This window comes from Artibeus jamaicensis, unplaced genomic scaffold, assembly GCF_021234435.1.
Source record: "Artibeus jamaicensis isolate MK-2021 breed Jamaican fruit bat unplaced genomic scaffold, CSHL_Jam_final scaffold_833, whole genome shotgun sequence".
Taxonomy (NCBI): domain Eukaryota; kingdom Metazoa; phylum Chordata; class Mammalia; order Chiroptera; family Phyllostomidae; genus Artibeus; species Artibeus jamaicensis.
The window spans coordinates 387,355-410,743 of NW_026522056.1; the positions used below are offsets into that span (position 1 = coordinate 387,355).

Here is a 23,389-nt window from a genome sequence, read left to right on the forward strand (position 1 = left end):
GCTAGTAAATGAACAGTATAACCACAGAAGACGTGGTCAAATGCAAAATCAAACAGACTTTCATATGCAAAATAAATAAATGCAATTTGTGCCGGGCACATAGTAGGTGACATTTGGATACACAAATGCAGGTCATGTGTGATTCAGATAATCCAAAGGAGAAGGTACTCAAAGAATCATTCACGTTAGCTTTTAAAGTAGGATTTGATCGATTTGTAACACCTTATCATTCAAAATGTATCTTTAAATTATATTTTGCTTGGATCAATATTGAAGTTATTTCAACTTTTTGGTATACCTAACAGCTGATTTTGGAAGAAGTTAAGCAAAAAAGGTTATTGATGACATGAAACATGAGACAATTTTTAAATTTAGCCAGGTATTATTTTTAAATGGATTTTCTTATATATCCATAAGTCATATGCATCTCTTTGTAATTAAGCCAGGAAAAATATAGTGGAATGAAAATATCTGGTAAGTCAATTGGCGATCGGGGGGGCATCTCCATGCTGGATTTCTTAAAACACTGTGATCACTTAACAGATGGAGCAAAGGTAGTGGACAGGAATGTACCTGGGCTTTACAGAGTAAAGGACAGTAAAAAATCCCCACCTCAACAGCAATGACTTTTATTCCCCAGGTTAAAACAGGAATTTCCATCAGTGACTGGCTGATTCCTTAAAGTCCTGGCTGTTTGAAAAGCTAGCTCTTATAATTAGCTTTGCTTTATTAATATTATCAATCAAAACATCTAAGTCCAAACAGAGGTTCATATTTCCAAATAGAGGACTTCCTCTCATTAACTTGCCATCAGGTTTAGCAATCTCTCCTTGGTAGTGTTTCATCTCTGGGTCAATATTTCTACACCCAAAGAAAGTGTTCTGGAGCCTCCTCTTTTGAAAGTAGTCTGTCATTGTCACTGGAGAGTGTTTAAATAACTGACTTCAGTGTAAGGCTAGACAGTGGCCTAAGAGCAACAATCTGAGGTTAACTGCTAGTGTAACCTCACTACTCCTTTCCAGAGCCAATGAAGGCACTGCCAGCAACAAGTCAAACTCTTGATGGTTAGACATGTGTGTGTGTGTTACCAGTTTATTCTGGCATGTAACAGTTAATAATTTATATACAGTGAAGTGGAATCAGTGAATATCATTCTTCCTGAAGAAAAGAAACAAACTAACTGAAAACCTAAGAGCAAGATTAGCATTTGAAACGGGAAAAGAGCCCGTGAGAAATGTGGTAAGTAGCAATATCATCTTTAAACATTTTTTTTTGGGGGGGGGTGATACAAAATGTGTTTAGGAGCCACACCTTCCCGCAGTTTTGTCTACAAGGCTTTGACACTGAGGAATAGCTGAGGTCTTTATTATGTCAGAAGGGAAGGGAAGAGGAAAGAACAGCGGTACATCGAGGACAGTCCGGAGCTGGAAGCCTTTACTCCTGCGAACTGAACTCCCAGCTCCACTCCGGACAAGCACATAGCTGGAGGAAATGAAAACTAGGAAAACAATTTGTACAAAGAACAATGAGATGGAGTTTCATTTTGGTTTCACACTCAAATGTAAATGTGGTTATAATTTTTTAAATATATTAATAAAAGACAACGAATCAAGTGTGGTAACTTTTCAAAGCTGCAATGCAGAAGAGCCCCACTTCTGCTCTCGAGCGTGCTTTAGCAACAGCAAGTCGTGGGAAAGCAAAGACACAGCTGTTTCCAGGCAAACAGCCCAGACTGTTCAGCATCAACCACCAGTCTCCAAAAACGAGAGAAACACGCCCAAAGAGACTCCTGGGCACATGTGTGGGGCTCCGATCAGCGTGGGGAGCGCGTATCTACCCTCCTGCCCCCAACTCAGCCGGGCACCCAGGGCAGGTGAAGGAGGCCAGTCGCAGAGCGCCCCGCGCTACGAGTTCAAATCCCGCTGACTCCCGGGCACCCTCACCTCACACAGTGCGCACCAAGTTCTGGCTCGCTTGCCCCCCCAGCCCTGGGGAGTCCTCTAACTCGCCCTTACCCAGGCGACAACAAAGGAAGCTTCCTAATGTATGTGCGATCACAGCCCACAGGAATTACCAGAGGAGATCTGGAAGAGTGCACCTGGCCGTGGTACAAGCAACCCCGAGGGGCGGGCGGGAGGCTCTGGCCAGGGACAAAGGGGTAGCGCGGAGCGCCCAGAGCGCAGGGCGGGGCGCCGGAGAACCCAGCCGGCCGGGACTCACCTTCGCAGCGGCCCGGCTGCGGTCCTCATGGAGCAGAAGGGCTGCGGGCAGCAGCAGCAGCCAGACGCCGAGCCCGGGCCCCATGGTGGCGCGCCCGGGGCGGCGGCAACCGGCGGCTGGCGGTGGGGGACGGCGGTCGGGCTCCTGGGGGCCGCGGAAGGCGGATCACTCTCGGAGGGCCGGGGCGTGAGCGCGGAGCGCCGTCCGGGACGCGGCGGCTTGCAGCCGAGACCTGAGTGAGGCCAGGCGAGCTCCTCAATTTGTTGGCGCTGCCCCCTCCCCTCGGCGGCGCGCGGGCGGCGTCTCAAAGGGGAGGACCCTACGACGCGGGTAAGAGGCGGCGGGAGCGCGCGTCCCGGGGATTGTGGCTGCCGCGCACCAGGGCGCCAGGGCTCTGCTCCGCAGCCAGCGGGGTCTGCGGCGCGACCCTGCGTCCCCTGGCTCGCTGACTGCGCGGAGGACAGAGGGCGGACGCGCGGGCCCGGAGGCCGGCACCCGAGGAGCCGGAGAGGGCGGGCGCGCTGCTGGTGCGCCGCCGGCGGGCGCTGGTGGGAGCGGAAGCCGGGCCCGAGGTGAGAGCAGCCCAGGGACGCGGAGATCCAGGCGGAGGGCACGGACTTGGGGCGCCCTGTGCAGTCTGTTAGGAATGGGAGGGGAAGATGGGGACCGAGCGGCCGCGCCTAAGCAGCACCAACCAGGGCCTAGGTGGGAAGGCGCCCCTCTCTTCCATCTCGTAGTGCAAAGAGGTGGGGGTGCGCACCCCGCTCTCCCACGTCTCACCAGGAGAAGCGGCGGCGTCTAAGACGCTTCCCTCCTCCGCCCCTGCTTAGCCCGCTTTCTCTCTCGCCTTCCACGCTAGGAGGGACCGACCTGAGCCCAGACTGGCTGAATTGGGATCATGGGCAGAGACCAGTGCACGCCGTTGGGCCCTGCCCTGCAGCGGTAAGCGACTTTCTGCTTTGTCCCTGTGGCTCCCGCAAACGGGGCCCTTCCGTGTAACTTGAAGGAATTGCCAAGCTAGGGCCGCACGCTCATGGCGGTTTTCCTCCCTCTCCCATCCAGGTGGCTGCTGCCGGTGGCCCTGACAGTGGGACTCCTGGCCCACAACAGCCTGGCGGTAAGTCCTGGCTCCCGTTCACGGGCTTCTATTCTATTCGCGCGCCTGAGTGGTTGGGACTCGGCGTGCCCTGGCCAGAATGCAGCTCGTGCCTGCTCACCTCGGCGTGTCTGTGTGTGCTAGCGTGCCCTCCTACAGCTCCTGCCCAGCCCAGGTTCTGAGAAAACTCGCCGGCCCCAAGGAATTGCTCGGGTTTGCCTTCCCTTAGGTTCCCCACCGTCGACCTGTGCGTTGCAGGCATCAGGGAGCCAATGATTTAAAACGTAGCCTGCGGCATCCTTTTCCTAAGTTTAGGCAAGGCTCCAGCCTTAGACGCCAGGGAAGGCTGTCGTACAAGGCAACAAGGCGCCAAAGTTCAGGGGAGAAACGTTTATGTGGAACTCGGAAGCTGGTGCTAGGTACTGTACTGTCCTAGGCAGAGTTTTCTTGTGCTTTTAAATGAAAGGCTTGGGGGGGGGGTAGAGGAGGGGCGTAGAGGACTCTCAGCGACGTAGTTTCTTCGTAACCTTAAGGGAGGGAAGAAACAATGGCTGAACCCTTGGTTTTATGGCAACACTTGGTTTGGCCCTGAAAGAGCCGCAGTGGGGGCTGCTAAAGCTCCCACCTGTGCCCGGTTGCTGTGTGCCCCTCACCCCAGGAGCCCTGCCATCCCAGGTAGCTCTGTCAATATTCTCAGTGCACTGGTGATTGCACTATGAGATTTTAACATCGTGCTTAAATAATAGGAGCCACTTTTACTGAGGTTTATGTAGTGTGGCTAAACTGCCACAGGTTTGGTGGGTCTCTTCAGTTGAGGACACAAATGTTTAAACTGGGGCTCAAAATTGAAGGGACTTCCTAGCCCTCCTGGACCCGGTCCTCTCTGTACTGTGTTGGAATTTGATTTCTGTCACACCTGATTTCCCAGGGGACTCCTGTTGGGAATTCCCTTTCTTCTCAAGGGCCCCACCCTTGAGAGAGGTAGGTCACCTGCACACACAGGGTCAATGGGAAGCTGTATTTGCGCTTTCATTTAATTTCTGTTATTTTCACATTGTTCTATCATCATGTAAAACAAAGATTTTTAAAGGCTGTGAGCAACGAAGAACTACCCTAGCTTGGAAAAGAACCTTTAGCCTTATTTTTTCTGCTGCCTTGTTCAGGGATTGGGAAGTTAAAGACTTTGACCAAAATATTCCAGGTCAAAGTTTTCTTAAAATTCAGGTCTGTTTCTGCCTTTGTACATGTTCTGATGTAAGAAGATCAGAACCTGGATATTTGACTCTTACTTCCTAAGGACGGTAAGAGTCCCGGATATCTTACCTAGAATGATTCTAAAATTGCTGGAAAGGGTTTCATGTCAGAATACCTGAGTCCTAAACGCAGCTCTACCCAGTCTCATAAATCCTGATTTCTACACTTTGAACAGGAAGAGAATATTCCCCAGCTTCTTACAAAGGCCATTTCTGTGTCACATGTGATACACCCGCCTGCCTTCCTCCCATATCTGTCAGATGCTGCAAACTCACCAGCATCCCTTTGCTCTCTAATCCTTGGATGGGACCTAAGGCATTTATTGTCTAGCTTCTCAGAGTACAGTCCTTGGACGCCTACACTCACCTGGAAAGTCTAGTAAAAAAATTCAGACTTCCAGTCTGCAGACCCTCTCATCAGACTTCCTGGGGCGGAGCCTCGGAGTCCACATTGGCACTTGATGCCAGACTTTTGGAACCACTGAGCCAAAAAATACTGTATTGAGAGATAGTGGGAATAACTTGTCAATTTATTTAATGTCCCCAGGCTTTAGATTCTAAATCAACAAATAAAAACAGATCAATACTACAGAGTTATTTTATTAGAGACATATTAATAGTATTATTCAACAGACAGGCAATTTGTGATGCTGAACAATGGGTCTTTTACTTATTAACTTCTTACCACTAGGCAGAAGTAATAGCCTTTAATGGCTATTAATCATAAAATAATTTCTTGGTCTTTAACTGTATTCATTAAAATAGTTCTCTTCATTGTGACAGGTTCAGCCCCTCCCCAATTTGTGTGCTGTGCTCAAGAATCCTGTCTCATTGTCTATTTGCACCAAGGACTCTTTCCAGGGATAGGTCAGTTCAGTAAAAGGGGCTGTTCATTGTTGCTTGAAAAGATTATAGCAGAAACAGCTACAAATAGTTAACAAAGAGAATAATTATTGAATGAGTACTTCCTGTGTGCCAGTTTGTGTTTCTTAATTACTCTGAGCCTCACTGAAAAACATCTATGATGTAGGTAATTATTACCCACCCACCCACCTTCCATTTTACAGATGGGAATACAGAGGCACAAAGAGTTTAAATGACATGCCCAAGGTCTCTCTTTATAAGTGGCACACATGGTATTTGAACCCAGACACTGGCTCGCTGCACCAACTTTTCCGGGGTCAGACTATATGTCGATAGTACGGGTGCTCCTGAGATTCAGTATCTGAGTCTACTACTTGTGCTTTCTGCTTGCCCTTAACTGTGACTAACAAAGTGTTATGTTGAGAGCCTGGTTCTCCCCCACTCATCTGATGCTTTGCTGTGAAGGACAGGAGCCCAGAGCAAGGGCAGAGCAATATGATCAGGTGTCCAAAGGAGAAAAGGAAGCAGAAATCCCACTGGACATCCTGGGTGCAGGACCCAAAGTAAAACACGTGTGCTTTGCCTGTGCAACTGTGGGCAGCACTCCCTGTTGTTGTTCAGGTTGCCATCGTGAATGCAGTGTCAAGGTGCCAAGTGCATTTGCAGAGGGCCCTGCCTGAAAGGCAGTGCAGCATCATGGCTACCACCCCACACTCTGAAGGCAGACTCCCTGGGGGCCATTCCCAACTCCGAAGCTGATGAGCTGCTGCCTACCCCTGGCACTCATCAAACCCCTAAGTCCTGCAGTGGGGACGTTACCAATGGTATCGACCTCTAGGGTTAGGGGCCATCAGATGAGTGGACACGTGTGAAGTGCCCTGGAATATGGCACAGAACAGGTGCTCAAGCTGTCTGCTGGGCCTACATCAGGGAAGGTTCTGGCTGCAGCATGTTCCTGTCCTTCGAGGCGACTTAAAAGCAAAAGCACTCACTGCAGCCTATGCTGAGCATTGTTAGTTATCTTAAGAGATGGGGCAGCAGCTTGAAGATCTAAGAAACCAGTCCTGTGTGATTCTGGGAGGAAGAGAATTCCAGAGAACAAAGACCTTCTTTCCCTTAGATTAACTAGGCAGAGGGGCTGGGCTGACCTCATGACCTCAGCTAGGGATACAGGCCACAGGCTTCAGATTCTCATAGGTATCAGGGTGTGTGTAACCCTGTGTGCACCCCAGAAAATGCTGGGCTCCAGACTGCCTTCAGCGCTAGCTTCAGTTCCCAGGGTGCCTTCTAGGAATCCATGCCCTGAAAAATACACTCGAAAAATGATGCTCCTGTACATGGCCATACCTTTCCCTTCCCCAACCAAAAAAAAAAAGAGAGAGAGAAAGAAAGAAAAAGCAGCAGCAGTAGTAATATGTTCTAAAGGTTTCCTCTTCTCCTTTCAATCTCTTTATTTAAATTATGAAAAAATGTGTCATGCTAAGATGCTCTCGATGCTGTATTTAAGAATCACAGAACAGCTCTCTCCCAGAATTCCCCAGAGCTTTAGTCCTATTGTTCAAAATCTGGACCCCCTAAGAAGAGAAGGAAAATATCACAGGGCTCCTTCTTAATGGCAAAACAAGTGTATCTCAGAGACAATTAAAGCAGTTCTCCCTGGTGGCTTGTACGACTCAGCTGCGGTACAGAACACCAGGGACTCATCGGAGTACCCCAGAGCTGGACGAGGACTGGCAGGGAGGAGGGCAGGACGCAGCTCTAGCACCATCAGTGGGTGTATTTGGAACCAGAGAGAGAGAAAAATTGACATTCAAGTAAAAATTCTAGAATAGAAAATAAAACTTTGCTAAAATAATAAAAATCAAAGGCTTGTCTAACTATCTTCCTGGAGAGGGGGTAAAAAAAAATGGGTGACACACTCCAATTAAATCATAGAGAAAATCTGAGGGAAAATGAAAGTGTGGTAAACGTGCAGCTTTTCAACATTATGTCCGGTAGTGATGATGATACATAAAAGATGGTCTTGAAATGCCTTGTTCTTTTAATCTGAAAAACAGTATTTATCTTTGAGTAAAGGGCTTCAGAGAAAGCTCTGAAATTGGCCCCTCACTGTATTGCTGGCATCAGTTGGTAGGTGAAATTTGGAAGCCCAGGCTTGGCTGAGTCAGCTTGTGAACCAGGCAGTGTGTGCCTAGCTGGTAGCTGCTGGGCCAAGGACCACACAGTATTCTTGGGGGATCAACAAAGCCTCGTGGCCGCCTAGCTACTAACTGACTGTTTGACCCAGGACAAGTCACTTTGGTTCTGGGGCATGAGGGAAGGCTGAAGAAGAGCTGCTGTATGGTGTCTGTGCTAGGGTGCTCCAGGTGAGCTGGAGAGTCAGAACTGAGAACACAAGGCATCCACACCTGCTGCAGGCGTCTCAGCTGCAGCCGCAGAGAGAAGTGGGCTCTCGTCCTCCCGGCTGTGTCATTGGGAATAGGAATGCTTTTCCAGGAAAGCATTTGGGCTGCTCTAGGATATGACTTAAAAGTAAAGATGCTGTATCAGGCTTTTTATCTTTAGGGTGTGAGAAGCTTCCAGGTTTCAATGAATGGAACCTTGATGAGATGAGAGGATGAGCAGGTCATTTGGTGGCTACCTATCGCCACTCCTCTCCTATCTCTCCCTCACAGAATGAGACTCTCCTGGGACAGATGAAAACTTGAATGACCTTGATTTTATGGCCTTCCCTGTGGTGTGATTTTTTTCTTTTGATTACTCATGAAAGGAAAGGGGATATCTAATCTCTCAGGGAGATTCATGGCAGGTAGTCCAAGCCCGGCCTTATGGTCAGGAAGCGAATTTCAAAGGAAGTACGAGTCTCTGGCGGCTCCCCCTGTAAGTTTTGCCTGGTAGACATCAAGCCCCTTGTAGTCCTGGATCTGGTCTCCTTCTATTGGTACCTCCCTGTCTCCCGCCGCTCCTGGCAGACGGCTGATGTGCGCTGAGTGTTCTGTTAGCTTGTGTTCTGCTGCCTTGACTGGGTCTGCCTTTTGAAGCAACAAATTCTTTTGAAGAAAAAGAAATGCTCTTCTAAGTATAGCGCAGTATCCTGAAGGAGAGAAATAACATTAGTGGAAAACCTACCAAAATTCTGATGAGTCTATAGTTTAGCTACTGTACTCATGTCAATTTCTAATTTTGACAGAATGTGCCAAAGTCATGTAAGATGTTGACATAGCATCATGGTGTCTGAGCAAAGGGTGTAGGAGACACTTGGAATTATCTTTGCAACTTTTCTGCAAATCTAAATTATTTCCAAATAAAAATCTGCTCTTGAAAGCCAAGGACCAGTCACATTTGGCATGCATAAACCAGAGAGACAAGTGCAAAGAAAAAGCTAAGAAGCAGCAAGTCTGAGGCAAGTGAACAGCAGATGTGGCAGGCAAGAGGAAAACTGAGTTCCCATTCTTTTCTCTACTAGACTAAGTAAACAGAAGGCACTCCTGTGTACTTGGAAATATAGCAAAAGTAGCCCCCATGGTGGGTAGGCTTTGGTCCCTGTAACTCGGGTGGAGTCCTGTGTGAAGAGAGAGGAGAAAAAGAATCCTAAAGGTGTTTCCACAGCCCATTTTCTTATAGAGGGTCTTCAGTGAGCTGCAATAGCCTCCCTCTTCTTGATCGACTGACAGGGCAGAGAAAACATTTGCATGGTTGTTTTCCTGAACTTGCATTGGCATGGCAGGATTGCACAGTGGTGTCACTTCCAGGGAGACATTAAACCTTGCATGCCTAGGAAACTCGGTCAGTGGCAAGAAGGTGGCTCTGCTGGCATGTCTGGTGTCCCTGAGCCCCACCTCCGCACGCCCTCCCTACAGGCCACTGGTGGAATTTAGAGTTAGTAATCTCCGTATGTCCATAACTTCTGTTTCAATTATGGGCTGGGAGAAAGGGCCAAGAACAAGGGTGGCCAGTGGCCAGTGGCCGTTGCCTCACACCTTTGCCTCTGTCACCACCTTGCAGGAACAGAGCAGCCTCTGTCCCTGGCCCTGTCCAATTCTGTCTGGAAGCTTTCTGCATACACACCCTATCTCCTCTCGGGAGCCTGCAGCACCCGTGACGTGAAGGACACCCTGCCCTGTGAGAGTGCCCGTGCAGCAGATACCAGAACGCCTGTGCCTGGCTGGAATCTCTGTTCCTTAAAATTGACACCTGTTCAAGAATCTAATTAGAATGCCCTCTCGAACCGCTAGAATTTTTATCACTAGAGATCAATGATTTTAAATCATCATTCGTAACTCTTATAGACACTAAATGTTTGTCTCACTCATCCTCACCATAATTACTGCTTCCACAGTCCAAAGGTTAGGGCAAGTTATCTGTTATTTGTTCAGTATGTTGTATGCACCAGGGCCTGAAACACAGTAAACCCTCAGTAAAGTGTCTGTTCCAGAAATGAGTGGAGATGTCCGTTAAAAATGAGTTAGTTGAAAGTATTCAGACAGATCTTTTGCATGAGGAATACAGTCATAGAACAACTAATGAAGAACGAGATAAAAATGCAGTTTTACTAACTGTGGGGTTTTTTCCAAATGAAACGCTTCACCCCACTGGATAAGGCTAGCTGTATGTGATGATAAAGGGAGCATTGATCCATCTGTGAAAGATTTGCTTTTTTCCCCTAGGCATCGTTTCAGCCCCACCCATAAAATTCCCATGTTGCTGCTTTTGCCCAGGTCAGTGATCTCCCTGTGGGAACTACAGAAGAGTCTGTGTTACCGAATGACGAGAACTGATTTTCTGGTACCTGGTAGAAATGACATAACTATGTGGGGCCCTTTGGGCCATGTGACCATCTGTGTGGAGTGGTGTGGGCTCGTGAGAACAGAGGAAAGGGCTTCTGCTGGCGGACATGATCAAAGATGTGTGCTCCCCGGGAGGCCTCCAAGACTCTGGTTTGTCCATTAGAGAAAAGAGACGCTGATTAGCAAGGACTGGACAGTAATTGCAAACTGGTGTCAGGAAGGAGGGACACAGGAAACAGAGCAGCCCCGTGGGACCTGCTGGCGCACCCTGCCCCTCTACCCTTACCTCACTGATGCTGGCTCCAGGTTGGAGAAGAGGAAGGGGACCTCTGGGAGGGTCATGGTGGGGTCCCCTGGAAACAGCGTAAGAAAGAGGAATCCTTGGAGATGCTTCCAGTGATCCAGGTGCCCCCGGGACAGCTAAAATAATACACAGGAAAAACACAGCAGTTCCTGTTTGTTGAGCACATCGGTGCCAGGAACTAATCTAAGCCACTGACACATATTACCTGCTAAAGGCCCACAACTCTGTGATTATCACACTTTGTAATATGCAGACTGAGACACACACACAGGTTAGGGTACTTGTGTAGGTCAATAAGGAATAAAGTTGGGGATGAAGCCCAGGACTCGCTGACTCCAAAGCTCCTGCTCTTAACCGCTGTGTCAGGGTGACAAGTCCTTAGCTTAGAATATGTATATGTACACATTTTTTTCCAAAATCCACAAGATGTTAGGTACATGAAATAGGTATAGTATCTAATTATATCTAAATATATGTATATAATATGTAAGTATATATATATGTTATTTATCTACATGGAGTATATATAGATAGGTAATAGATGTATGTGATAGAGGTAGATGATTGATAGGGGTAGGTAATAGAGATGGACGATAGATGAGAGACATAGAGAACATAGGGCACACACGCACACACCCGCAGGCGCACACAGCCCTCAGATGCTGCTGGCTCCTTTTTCTACAAGGAAATGCCCAGGCAGAGGACCGGAGAATGACGGTCTCTGGGGAGCATCAGGCAGACCTGTTCTTCTTCGAGTCCCTTTAGGGTCTGCAGAGAGGCCCGCCTGTACTTGTAGGTGACTGAACAGCTCGGGAACTCTAAAAAACAAGAGACTAAAGAGGCTGCACTTTAGTGGACAGGCCCAGAAAGGATGACCAGGGAAGGCAGGAAAGTGGGCGCAGGGTAACCGCAGAGGCAGAACGGGGTTCCTGTGGAAGTCTCCTTCTCCAGGTCCTCTTCAAAACTCCAGGCCGTGAAGGCGTATTTCCTGCAGCCACCTGAAGGGAAGAGGGACATGTAAGCACCACATCACCATCTCACAGCAGATGGAGATGCTGTTGGCCAGTTGTCAGTCCTAACTTGGGGAAAGATTTACTGAAACCCCCTGGAGAGTAAGGGACCCTCCTAAAATTATCTTAGCTCTGCAGGAGACCCCCCATGCTCAGCAGTGGAATGATGGCAGAATCCCTCTTTTCCTGGAATAAAGCCAACTTCCTCATGTCGGGACTGCTTGTGCTGCTGCATTGTTTGTTTTAATGTTTTCCATTGGCATTTCCCACGTGCCAACAGGCAGACGGGTGTGGTCTACTAAAAAGTGTTGGAGCATCTACATTTGAGTCCAAAGACTGGGAAAAGTCACGTTTCCTCTCTGGGCCTCCTTTTCTTCATATGTAAAACAAGAATGCTAATAACCATGTCACAAGTTCATGGCAGGATATACGGCCAAATGAACATGTCCAATCCTACTGGGAATCATGCACTTACAAGTTATATACACGGATCCTCTCATGGGCTCAGGTCTGGGTCCAAGTGAGGACAGGCCAGGAGCAGTGGGATGTGTGTGGGGGTGGGAGGGGTGACCAAATTTTTTAAGTTATATTTATCATCTGGGATTATCCATGTGTAGAGAGCAACTTTCAGAAGCTCAGTATTTGAGACCTAGTTTCTCTCTCCTTTGACAATATTAGACTTCCAGTATGTTGGATTTTACATGCGATTGTACTTTTCAGCAAACACCTGCAGAAGCTGCAGAAGCCCCCTGAGACCTAGAACCATGCTGTTCAGAGGGGAACAATAAAGAGCAGGACAGCGGCAGGGGGTTCACGGGGAATAAGTCTCACTTAGGTCTTGGGTCGGAAGCCTGCTTTTGCTGCTTTGGCTGTGTGAATTTGGACAGATTACTTTTAAGTTTTCCTTGCATTTCTAAGACCGGAATGAAAATTGTTCTAACTCATAAGTGTGCTCTAAGGATAAAAAGAAATTGCATGTAAAGACCTTAGCAATCTTAGCATTGTAGTGCTTACTAAATGTTAGCTAATGGCCACTTGGCTACTTGGTTTTAGGTTTTGGTTGGTTTGGTTTGGTTTTGATTTTCATTAAATATGGGTCTTCCTGCTCAAAACATTTAAAAAAAATACCCACAGCGCTTGAAGACACAGAGAGAAGAGTTCAACTATTAGTAGAGTTTAGAGAAAAATTATTGCAGGCCTCCCTGCCGTGACAGGGCGTTCTCTGTGTGTGGCCTTCAGGGCGGAGGAGAGGAGAGTGCCCAGCAGGGCACAGGGGAGGGAGGAGGTGGGCGTGGTGCGCTAGGCCCGCAGGACTGGAGGGGTGGGGGAGGGAATCGGGGTGAGAGCCTGCCATCTTCGGTGCCGTGGTGCCTGGGGGCCACGCTGTAGACAAGCTCACCAGAGAGCAAACAGTTCACAGGGCGAGGTGGGTGCAGGGGCATCTTCCCACTGCCTTGGGACAGGCGTTTTCATTTCCTTAAGTTTGAGAGATGCCAGCACAAAAAATTAATTTTAATTAAAGGAAAGTCAAGGTATAACTAAATTATTTCCAGAACCAGTGGAAAGACTTGGAAAACAAAAAACATCTTGTTCAAATAATTCTGCGACCCAAGTGTAATTTAACAAAGAGAGAAAACTCAAGAGGTTTTTTTGGTCTGGCAGCGTGGCTTAGAAAACACCCAGTAGAATCTTAGGAGAGAGCTTTTCTTGAAAGAGCAGGACACCCTCTGCACCCACCCTGGCCATTTCCTACGAGGCATTACCAACACTCCCTGTCTGCTGTGGCCGCCCTAGTCAGGATGAACAGGACACACAGACAAATCTGTTTCCTCCTGAGCACCCAGGTGAGCAAGGCCAGTGGGTGGATTCAAACAGGAAGATCCAGCTGGAAATTCCAAGGAGGAAAACCACCCGCTTCCCTTTCTTTCCTACTTAACCATTGTCCTAATTGTAGCTACTGTCCAAGTACAATCAAGGGCCCAACGAGGGCCTGAGATAGTCTCTTTTCCTATCTGAAAACCACCTCCCTTTTCTACCAGCTCCCGCCAGGGTTCCCGCCCCCCCCCCCCCCATCCAAGACATTCTTAGCTCAGACAGGATTTCCTTCGTCTTAGTCATCAGCTTTCATGGTCCAGCCTCCCCTTCCCACTGCAAAACAAGGAACATTAACAGAAAATAGTCCTAAATGATTAGTGACTTTTATGCCAGTACATGTAGACATCAGTGTTTGTGTGTGCTTACCAGCATTGAGATGCCAGAGGCTGGAAAAATAAATGCGTGTCTCATCGGATCACCTGATACAATGTCTTCAGCTGTCTGCTTTGGCTTCTGTAAAATTGCAAAAGAGCAAAACACGTTCATTTTTATCGCATATCTCAAAAGCTGCAAAGTTAAAACAAAAATGACAATTTGGGCAAAAGTCATTCATGTTTTAGATGAAGGCTAGTAGAATGACGGGTCAGATTAGTAACATTCCCTGCTAGTACCGGGTCTGGTTCCCACACTCACACAAGAATTGACCTTTGGGACATGACATAAAACATTCTTTCGAAGCCTTAACAGATTTCCTGAGGTCTGGAAGGATCCAGTGCAGATACTTGTCAGTTCTGCTCTTGATTAAAATGGAAACTCAAGTCACTCAACTCTGGCTGCCTGTGCAGGAAGAAAGTGTGCACAGAACAAGTTAAGGAGCAAAATTCAGTCCTTCAGTACCCCTCCATCTAGTTGTAAGTGCGCATGCCTTCTCTCTGTGCCCTCTCTCTCTCCCTCCTCCATCCCACCCCCCACCCCTGCCTCTCCTCTCCCGCCTAGTGATGTAGCAGGACTAGTAGTACTGGTAGCAGCACCACTGTACCTTTGCAACTGAATTATTTTTGCCAGGAGACGAAAGACCAAGATTGCTCTCCCAATTCTTGTCACTGGAGTCCTGTGAAGGAAGTTGGGTGGGGGGAGTAAAATATCTCTTCACAGATTCCAATTTCCTCTTTTTTATCTCTGTTCCAAAATTTCTTCACCAAGTCCCTATGTTCTTCTGGGTATAAAACTTGGCTGAAAAAAAATGGATCCAAAATCAGTTATTTACGTCTACGGCCTTACCACCCTGAATGCGCCTGATCTCGTCTGAAATCAGTTATTTACACGCAGAATTTCCCTCCGTTTTCCTATACACCAGTGGACCTTGGACTGGCAGGACCTTGGGATACCCTGGGGAGCTTCGTGCATTGTAATGCACGGACCCTGCTCTTCAGATATTCTGAGTGAGCTGCTCTGGGGTGGGACAGGCATCTAAAGCTTCCACCTCTGGGTTAAGCAGGGATTGTCAACCTGGGTTGTACAAGGAAAATCACCTGGGAAATGCTGGTGCTGGGCCCGTCCCCTGGAGCTGCTGGGATTTGTACACAACCCTCGGATGACTGTAAAAGGGTTTAAAGCTCATGGAGAGATGAATTTCACCCTTTTTGACCAGGGGGACTGTGCTCACCAGGAGGTTTCGTTTCCCTGGTCCTGGGCTCTCCACTCACCAAACACAACCTGTGTCCTAGGACTGTCCCACCCCGTCCGCAGACTAGGTAGGACTGGCAGTATACAGCCCAGGGTCCTCTCAGGCCACTGGTGGAAACCCAGTCATTGGACACCCCGCAGCCTGCCCGACCTCACTGCTTGGGTGTGATCCTTGCTCCTGTGAACTCTGGTGCTGTGATTTGTGGGTGATATCTCCGTCTTCCGGCAGGAACGGTCTGTTACCTGCTTCTCACCTGATTGGAATTTAATGCTCTAGTTATAACCTAACTTTACCTCAGAGGGGGGAAAAGTAAGATTAGTCATGTTCACTCTTCACTGCTTTTTTAAGTCTAAAAATTTCTTAAGAAGAAAAAGCAGGTAAGACTAGAAGAATTGCTGGACAACACTGATGCTTCAACTAACCAAAATGTTGGTTCCCCTAGAACAAAATCTAACCCGGGGACCATCTGCTTCTGTTTGGTATAAGAACACAAGAGCAAAGCCAGACCAGTGTCTCAGAAGAAAATAAATGTATTTAAAGGGGGGTATACATATATACATATATTTCATCAAGTTTTGTAATTGCCTTTTTCTTTCTTCTACCATACCCTTTACAGAATTTTCATTTTTCTAATTATTGAGTTAAGGACAAAAGAATAAGGCTGTTTATTCAGTTGACATTTTTGCTTTCATTTTGGCTTTCCTTCTTTGGCCTTAATTAACTACAGTCTGTGAGAATAAACAGGAAAAAAGACAGACGTCGTGAGGTTTTTTATAGTTCCTCACATTTAAAAAACCGTTTCAGGTCTTTATTCTCTCTAAGCATTTCATAGGTTAAGAATTAGGTGGATTTCTAAAATAAAAAATAAAATCTTAACTCACAATTCATGCATCACATGTACAACAAACTTTGTAAACTGATCGCTGGGAAGTGATCTTATTAATGTCCTCTCAGGTCTCTTGTGTATGTAGCAAAACCCACGTGGATTCTTTTATACTTCTGTTTTCTTTAACGCTGGTACAATACACATAACATAAATTTTACCACCCTGTCATTTTTGAGTGTATAGTTCACAGCGTTAAGGACATGTTTGTTGTTGTGTTTGTTGTTGTGCAGCCCGCCTCACCGTGTTTCTGTGAACTTGCCTGTTCAGAGGAACACTGACCTATGTCAGTGGAATCCCACAGTATTTGTCCTTTTTCAACTGGCTTATTTCACTGGGCAGAGTGTCTTCAGGGTTCACTTGTGTTGTAGCATGTGTGAGAATTTCTTTCCTTTTTGAGGCTGGATAATATTCCTGTGCTTTTTAAAGTTATTGTTTTAAAGCTCAGTTTGGTTTTCTTGGTTGATAGGTTTCAGTGGTTAATCCCAGGTTTAGAAGAAGGGACTCAGAGCTCAGAACAGAGGGGAACACGGGCCAGTCAGCCATGGTCTCTCTGCACGTCTGACCCTCAGGCTCAGTCGCCTTACTTCTTCCTGGCTCCCTTCAGCCCTTCTCCGCTCGATGGGTGTCTTGTTTTTTTGGCACATGTTGACCACTTCCTGATAGAGAGGGTTCTGGGATTCCTCTGGGTCAAGCGTGGACATGCAGGTGTGAAGTTCAGGAGTGAGGCCTGGATTGGAGATACAGAGGAAGTTGTCGCAGATCTGGTGCCACCCCTGACCCCCTGGGGCTGCACAGTGTTTCTCAGGAAGCAAAAAATAGAAGTCTCAAGACGAGGGAGCCAGGGGGAAGCTTAGCAGAAGCTGCAGCTCACAAGCCTCAGGAGGAGGCTGTCTTCAGGAGGGGGTGGTCAGGCCATCAGATGCCACCAAGGGTGGCAAAATTCTTCAAATTCGAAGTCCCTAGACCCCTCTGTTCCCATAGTTCTGGGGTCACAGATACAGTGGGATGGGGAGACTCCAGGACATGGAGAATTAGAGGCAGGGAGTCTAAACTACCCTGGTCAGTGTCCACCTCTAGCCACTGTTCCTCCCCTTTCTGCCAGATGCCAGGCCCCCGGGGGAACTTGTCTTGTGCATCATCCTGTCCTCCTGCCACCGTGACCTGCTGAGAGGGGCTTAAAATTTTTTGTTAAATAGATGTGTTATATAGCCATTCTTTGGGGAGTCTTATGATATTTCAGGTTTCTGAATAAATGAGACTGAGCCCATGATTAGAAGGCTACCGGGGCCACCTGGGCAAGATCAGCTGGCTCGGGAGGGAGGACACCCAGGGGCAGGCTCTTTGGGTCTCCTTTTCAACGTTTCAGTTTGACACACTGATCCCATGCTCTCATTTTGCACCAGTCCCCCAGCTCCCATACTCTCTAAGTCTTAGAGAAACAAATGAACTAAGGCATTGATCTACAAAACCTGGAATTCTATGGTGGGCGAGGAGGCGGCATTTCTCAAAGAGGTTGAGGGCCTGTAGCCGCATCACTGGTTTAGATACCAAAGACAGGATGGGTTGAGACTTCCTGGCTATTTTGTAATTTCACTTCTGCGCACTGTTAGTGGGACCATCAGCAGGCTGTGATCCAAGACGCAGGAGGAGAAGAGCATCCGTGTGAGAGGCAGCCGCCTGGAGTCGTTGGGATGATGCGTGGATGCCTGGCACCAGTCTCTGTTTGCTTTTTCTTTTTCAAGTTAGTTGTGTGCAGTATGTCTCTTTAGTGAAGCAATGCTCGTTTCCCTGCAGCTGTGCAGTTGTGAGATCCAGGGTTTAAATGAGTGTCAAGGAAGCTCTAGGGCCAGGTTGGAGGGTCTCTGTCCCAGCCAGAGAAACCTGGGGAAGATGGCTCAGGGGCGTCTCCTCTTCCAGCCTCCACTGTGCTCATGATGGGAGGGCACAGGGGTGCAATACGAAACTGCCAGATGAAAAAGAGCTTCTCGTTCCTCCCAAACCTGACCATGGGCCCCAGGAGCCCCATGAGAGCAGGGACCAGGTCATGGGCCTGCCGACTCTCCAGTACCCAGTGCAAGGGTGAGCTGGGATCTGACTCACAGGACAGATACCAGCAGAAGGGAAGAAAGCAGGCAAGTCAGGAGTCCTGGTCAGAACCAACACTAAGTGTTTTGGGGCCCTTTTGTTCAGAATCAGTGCCATCCCTCAGAAGTATGCACCTGAGGTCAACCAATGAGGAGTTCCTCTTTCACTGGCTTCACTTGATTTGAATTGCTAGATAAAAAACTGCTGAGGTAGACAGTCATTGGCTTATCTGCAAAGTCAAACTAATGCAAAATTATGCTTCCACTGCAAGACAGAGTACCAAACTATTTCATAGCATGCATTTTTTCTCTCTTCAGCTTCAGCCCCAAAGGGAAGTCAGGCACTTGGCCAATGCGCAGTCCATGGACTGAGCTGAACTTTTTCTTCAGGGCAGAAGAGGGTGGCCAGTGGCCTCCTTTGTGCTTCCAGAAACCCAGCTTTGCAGTGCATCAAGAGTGAGAATATGAAAAGTGAACCAATGACCAAAACCACACAGTCTGTGCAAAAGGGTGGGAACCAGCAATCAAAGTCCCCCATTTATCAATCAAAGTGTTAACTGCACTTGCTCTTTCAGGAGTCCCTCCCCACTGGGCCCATGATAGTGAGGTTACTTACAGGAAGGGGGAAGGGGACAGGGGACAGGGGACGGCTGGCCCTAGAACTCACTTTCTACTGTAAACTTTGATCTCTGACAAGGAATGAGACTTACAAGTAGGCGATTCCTCTCCACCCAGATGTATGAGAAAGCAAATCAGACAAAGCTCCTCAGTCCTGGCTGGATCTGAAGAGCCAGGCCAGGGCAGTGCTGTGCAGCCAGCCCCCAGATTTGATTCAGCAGATGTGGATTCAGAAGATCTGGGCAGGACCTGAGACTCTGCATCTCTAATCCACTCCCAGGGGATGGTGTGCTGCTGGTCCAGGGACCATGGTTTGGGTTAGCAAGTCCTAGATGATGCTTCTAGAGCCTTGTGATTCTGTTTCTTTTTGAATAGTCACTTCCTAGAAACTGATAGAATGTATAACCAGGGGATTGCTTGCCCCGAGAGCATCATGCCAGTCTTCTAAAATGTTACAAGAATTACCCCACACTCACTGGTGCAGACACGTTTTGGAAAGCCATGGGAGATAGATAGTTCCATCTGCTGATCTCTAGAAGGGTTAGGGATTGCTCTACTTGCAAAAGCATTTTATCTTTTGACATTTGGGGCTGAGTCTTGTGGGGTCATGTCCTGCCTGAGCAAGTTCGACCCTGCACGTTGCCCAAACAGCCTGTTAGAAGAGCCAGGAGAATGAGCGGGAGAAGGGCATCGTGGTCTATTTCATGAAAACACATTTACCCCCATAAAAATGAGTTTTCTTCACACTGTCAGTCTTAGCTCATCATCTGATCAGTTTGACCAAAGGTATGCATAGTAATCAGAAATCAGTACATTTCTGAATAACTGTTAGAACCAATTACTGGAAACAAAAAACAACACTCCTGTTTCTTGAGAGTTTCCTTGAAGCCTGTTTCCCTTTGAAGTGAAGTTGAAAGCCTCACCCTACCCCCAGTTATCTTTCTGAGTTGTTAGAGGTGACTCTGTTTTCATAGAGTGACACTTGGTTTTCCCTGGAGATAGTCAGTCATGCGTTTGACTGTCTCTAGTTAAAGCATCTACCAAACAGAGCCCTTTGGAAAATTCCAAGCCAGACAACCACATAGCAAAGATTAAGAAGGCAGACATATCATCTAAATGTCTACAGGGCAAATCATTTTTGGAAGATTAGTGAATCAAGATAGAGAATTCTTGGTTTGAACAATGACTAAGGCAGAGCAGTAACGGGAAGGTTCTTCCTAGCCTTTAATCCCTTAGTCCCTTTGTGTGTCTTTATTTACTCTTCTTCAGAGTCCTTATTCTGGTAAATTCTCCTCTCTCCTTCAAGATACAGACTTTGTACGTGGTAGAGAAGGAAGACCAGGTGTCCCCCACATTGTGAATGTGTCGTGTCCCAGAACTTCATTTTAAGTCCTTTGCTTCAAACTCAGGTTGTACCTGCCCATTGCCAAAAGTGAGGAGCTGTGGCTTGAGTCCAGCTCACAAGGCTTCAAGTTGGGCTCCATCAGTCGTGACCAATAACCTTGGGTAACACCTTTTGTTTTTTGTGGTCTTTGTTTTTCTCCTCTGTAAGGTGAGTATGTAATCCTCCCTCAGCTAGCTGCTAAAAGGAATACATTTCATAATGCATATAAAACATAGTGCCTGTTATGAAATAAGCAACCCTAGAAGGTGCTGTGATTACCGTTTTTTCCTCAGAATTCAATGAGCGCTTGAACTTGAGCATGTCCTCTCCTTGCCACTCACTCACCCAAGTGACAGCCCACTCTCCCAGCCCGCTCTGCATCCATCAGTCATAAAATCTGGGCAGATAATTCCAAGTTTTTCAGTGTAGAGACCTGTCCTTCTGCATCTTTTCCCATCAGCATATTGCAGACCACAGAAGTGTCTTAAATAGGCTGTTTGTGAACATCAGTTACCTGAGTTTTCACTGACCCCAGTTTGCATGTACTCCTTTTCAGGAGACTCCTGCAGCCTTAACGACATGAATTCCACAGAGAGTGGCTGCACGCTGGACTTGGGCTCTTCCTCAGTCCCCACAGCATGTCCAGCCGCCTCCTCAGTGATTCTTATTCTGCTGGGTCCTGCCCACTGGAATCTATCGACTTCCAGCATCTTGATTCCTAATTTGTTCTGATTATCAGCCTGTTAATCTGCATGGCAATGTGAGAATGACATTGTACTAACTTGATTATTGAGTTATTGCTCAAAACCAATGAAACTTAGTCTCAGATGGCAGCTTATAAGCCAACTGAAAAATGAACAGTTTATGACCAAAAAGTCTTAACCGTAGATAGATAATAAATTTAGATTCAAGGTAAAACTTGGTTCAGTGTCTACCCGCCCTACCCCTGTCGAAGTTAGAAGTGTCATTCACTTAGTCACATGTAATCTCGACTTCAGACCCCTCCTCCCTGTTCCAGCATGCGCACATCCGCTCCCATCGCACATCTGCTGGTCTGCGAACCTCAGTTACTCTAATCCCAGCCATCCCACCCACTTGTGTTGGCCACCTCTGTGTCTTGTGATCCAGAGGGCTCCTGACCATTCACATCTTGGCTTCATCAGCTACTCTACTTAGGTTCGTTCACTTCCCTTCACTGTCTGGCTTTCTTCCATTTGCTCCGGGCCTCTCCCACGGCAGGGCTCAGAACATACAGTCACCCACTCTAGATACCGACAGCAGTGGATTCCATCCAGAAAACAACTCTGTTCCTTCACCACTGCCACCCGCCCACCCTTCCTGGCTTGTCCATCTCAGAGTCAGAATGCCAATAGAAGGCAAGAAATTGAGAGTACTTCAGAGTGACCCTCTTAAATAGTCCCAGATGATTTTGAAGTACGTGTCTTTTTATAGTGAAGAGTTGGACACGGGGAATTGGAAAGGCAAATGAAGAAATTCTGCTTGAAGTAGTTGCCTCATGTTATTTCAAGAGAGGAATTCACTCGGTGGGTGTCACTGAAGCGTTAAAATCCCCCCAACAGTCCCAGAAAAATCGCTCTCCTGCTGTGACCCACACCCAGCTAATTTTGTTTTCATAATAATTAAGGCACTTGTTCAAGTGAAGTTTTAGCATGGAGCCATCACTTTTTAAAATCACCCTTTAAAACAAAATTGGGAACATAAGCAGCTTTTCTTGGTCACAAACACAAAATGATTAATTTCCCATAGACTCAGTAAAGTCAAAATAGATTTTTATAATGTTTTCCTCAATTGTTATTATGAAACAGAGTCAATATTTTAAATAATCATTAGGTAATGATAGAACTGGAAATTGTGTATCAAATCTCACTTATCTAAACTAATAATTATTTCTTTGTCTTCGGTAAACTATGGGTGGGAAGGAGTCCTCAGTTAATGAATAACTGAAAAAGTTCATCAGGAAGGTACTTCATATGCTTAATAAACCTCCTTAAACACCTGTGAAGTGCTCATTTACATGCACAAAATATTCTGTCCCTGAAAAGTGTACGGTTGTTGACATTTAAAAATCAGCAAACTTTTGTTCTTCTTTTTAGAATTCCCCAATTCAGGTATTTTTCCTGTTCCATCTAATTCTGTCACAAGTAAATAAAACTGGTCAAATTCTTCACTCTAGTTTGATATTGAAGAAGAGCCAGATTAGGCCCATCAAGTTCACTGAAGCAAATGTGATATAAGTAGAGATTTGCCTGTAAAGCATATTTACTATCTTCCTCTCTCTTATGAAATATGAAAATAAAATACTGGGCTTTCAGGAGAAAGTGCAGACATGTTTAGTTTAATGTGCTAACAGCATGTCTAATTCAATGATTATATTATGTGAAGGATGATGTATAAGGACATTTGTCTGTAAAGGGTTTATCATAGACGTGAAAGCTCAAAAGGCAGACAGGACTCTAGGGATAAACTGTCCAGACTTCTCCTAAACATAAGGAGCCGAGGGCCCAGAGAGGTGCAGAGACGCTCCTGTGACCACAGCTAGTTCCTGCTAGAATTGAGACACCCAAGTCCTAGTTCAGGGTCAGCCTTGATAAACGAATGCTGTCATCTAATTTCACTAATTAAGTCATTTTATAAATTAGATCATTTTTTTTAGTAAATTACATGATTCACTGTTTTTAAAGGCTCGTTTTAGAAATGGTGAACAGAACGTTCTACCAAGCCCAGACCCATTGATCCTCACAGAACTACGTCCTGGGACAAAGCTCATACTTCCTTCCCCGAGGCCCCATGTTGTGGCAAAAATAAATTCTATTTTAGCACAATGTGTTTCAAGTTCATAACCAGGTAAGGAGATAGGACCATATGCCAACCTGAACAAAAGGCAGAAATAAATTAAATGGGGAAGTTTAGACCTTTAAACATATTTACTTACTACTCCGGTCCCTGGGGTATCAGATTTTTTTAATTCTACTGTTTTAAAAGATAGACTACATTTAAAACAGTGTAAGGCACACCACATTTATTCTGTCATTGTTCTGTACATGTCTAAGGACAATTCCTCCCCTGCCTCAGGGATATCACCTTAAGTCAACCTGAGTTTTTATTTTTTGCAGTTGAAAGCCTGAATTCCTGAATACCTAACTTAGAAAATCCAGGGAGCTCAGATGTGACTCATGACATACCAAAGGCTTTCTTAAAAGTCTTAGACAATAGTCAGGCAGGGGCCAGGTTGGGAACAGGGTGGTTCTGAAGATGCAGAGAAGATAGAGTCAGCCAGACAGAGATAGAAAATGTGGTATTTGAAGTGCAAAGCTAGCTAAATGCCCCTGGATATGATAGAAAGTCCCTGACCTCTCCTCT

At 46.7% G+C, this 23,389-nt stretch overlaps 2 protein-coding genes across 4 annotated transcripts in view; one reads left to right on the top strand and one right to left on the bottom strand.

Annotated features, from left to right (window-relative positions):
* COL4A1 (collagen type IV alpha 1 chain) overlaps positions 1–2,443 on the bottom strand; it is a 154,560-nt gene extending 152,117 nt beyond the window's left edge. The window contains exon 1 of the mRNA XM_037125658.2: positions 2,221–2,443. Coding sequence (XP_036981553.2) covers positions 2,221–2,304 — 84 coding nt within the window. The 5' untranslated portion in view covers positions 2,305–2,443. The remainder of the gene's footprint in view (positions 1–2,220) is intronic.
* Positions 1,221–23,389, top strand: part of COL4A2 (collagen type IV alpha 2 chain) — a 183,693-nt gene continuing 161,524 nt past the window's right edge. Inside the window, exons 1-3 of one of the 3 annotated variants that reach the window (XM_053659816.1) lie at positions 1,221–1,239; positions 3,080–3,162; positions 3,283–3,337. In XM_053659816.1, coding sequence (XP_053515791.1) covers positions 3,119–3,162; positions 3,283–3,337 — 99 coding nt within the window. In that variant the 5' untranslated portion in view covers positions 1,221–1,239; positions 3,080–3,118. Of the gene's footprint in view, positions 1,240–2,460; positions 2,551–2,601; positions 2,793–3,079; positions 3,163–3,282; positions 3,338–23,389 lie in introns of those variants that run through there. The other 2 variants (XM_037125655.2, XM_037125654.2) reach the window with 2 other exon arrangements.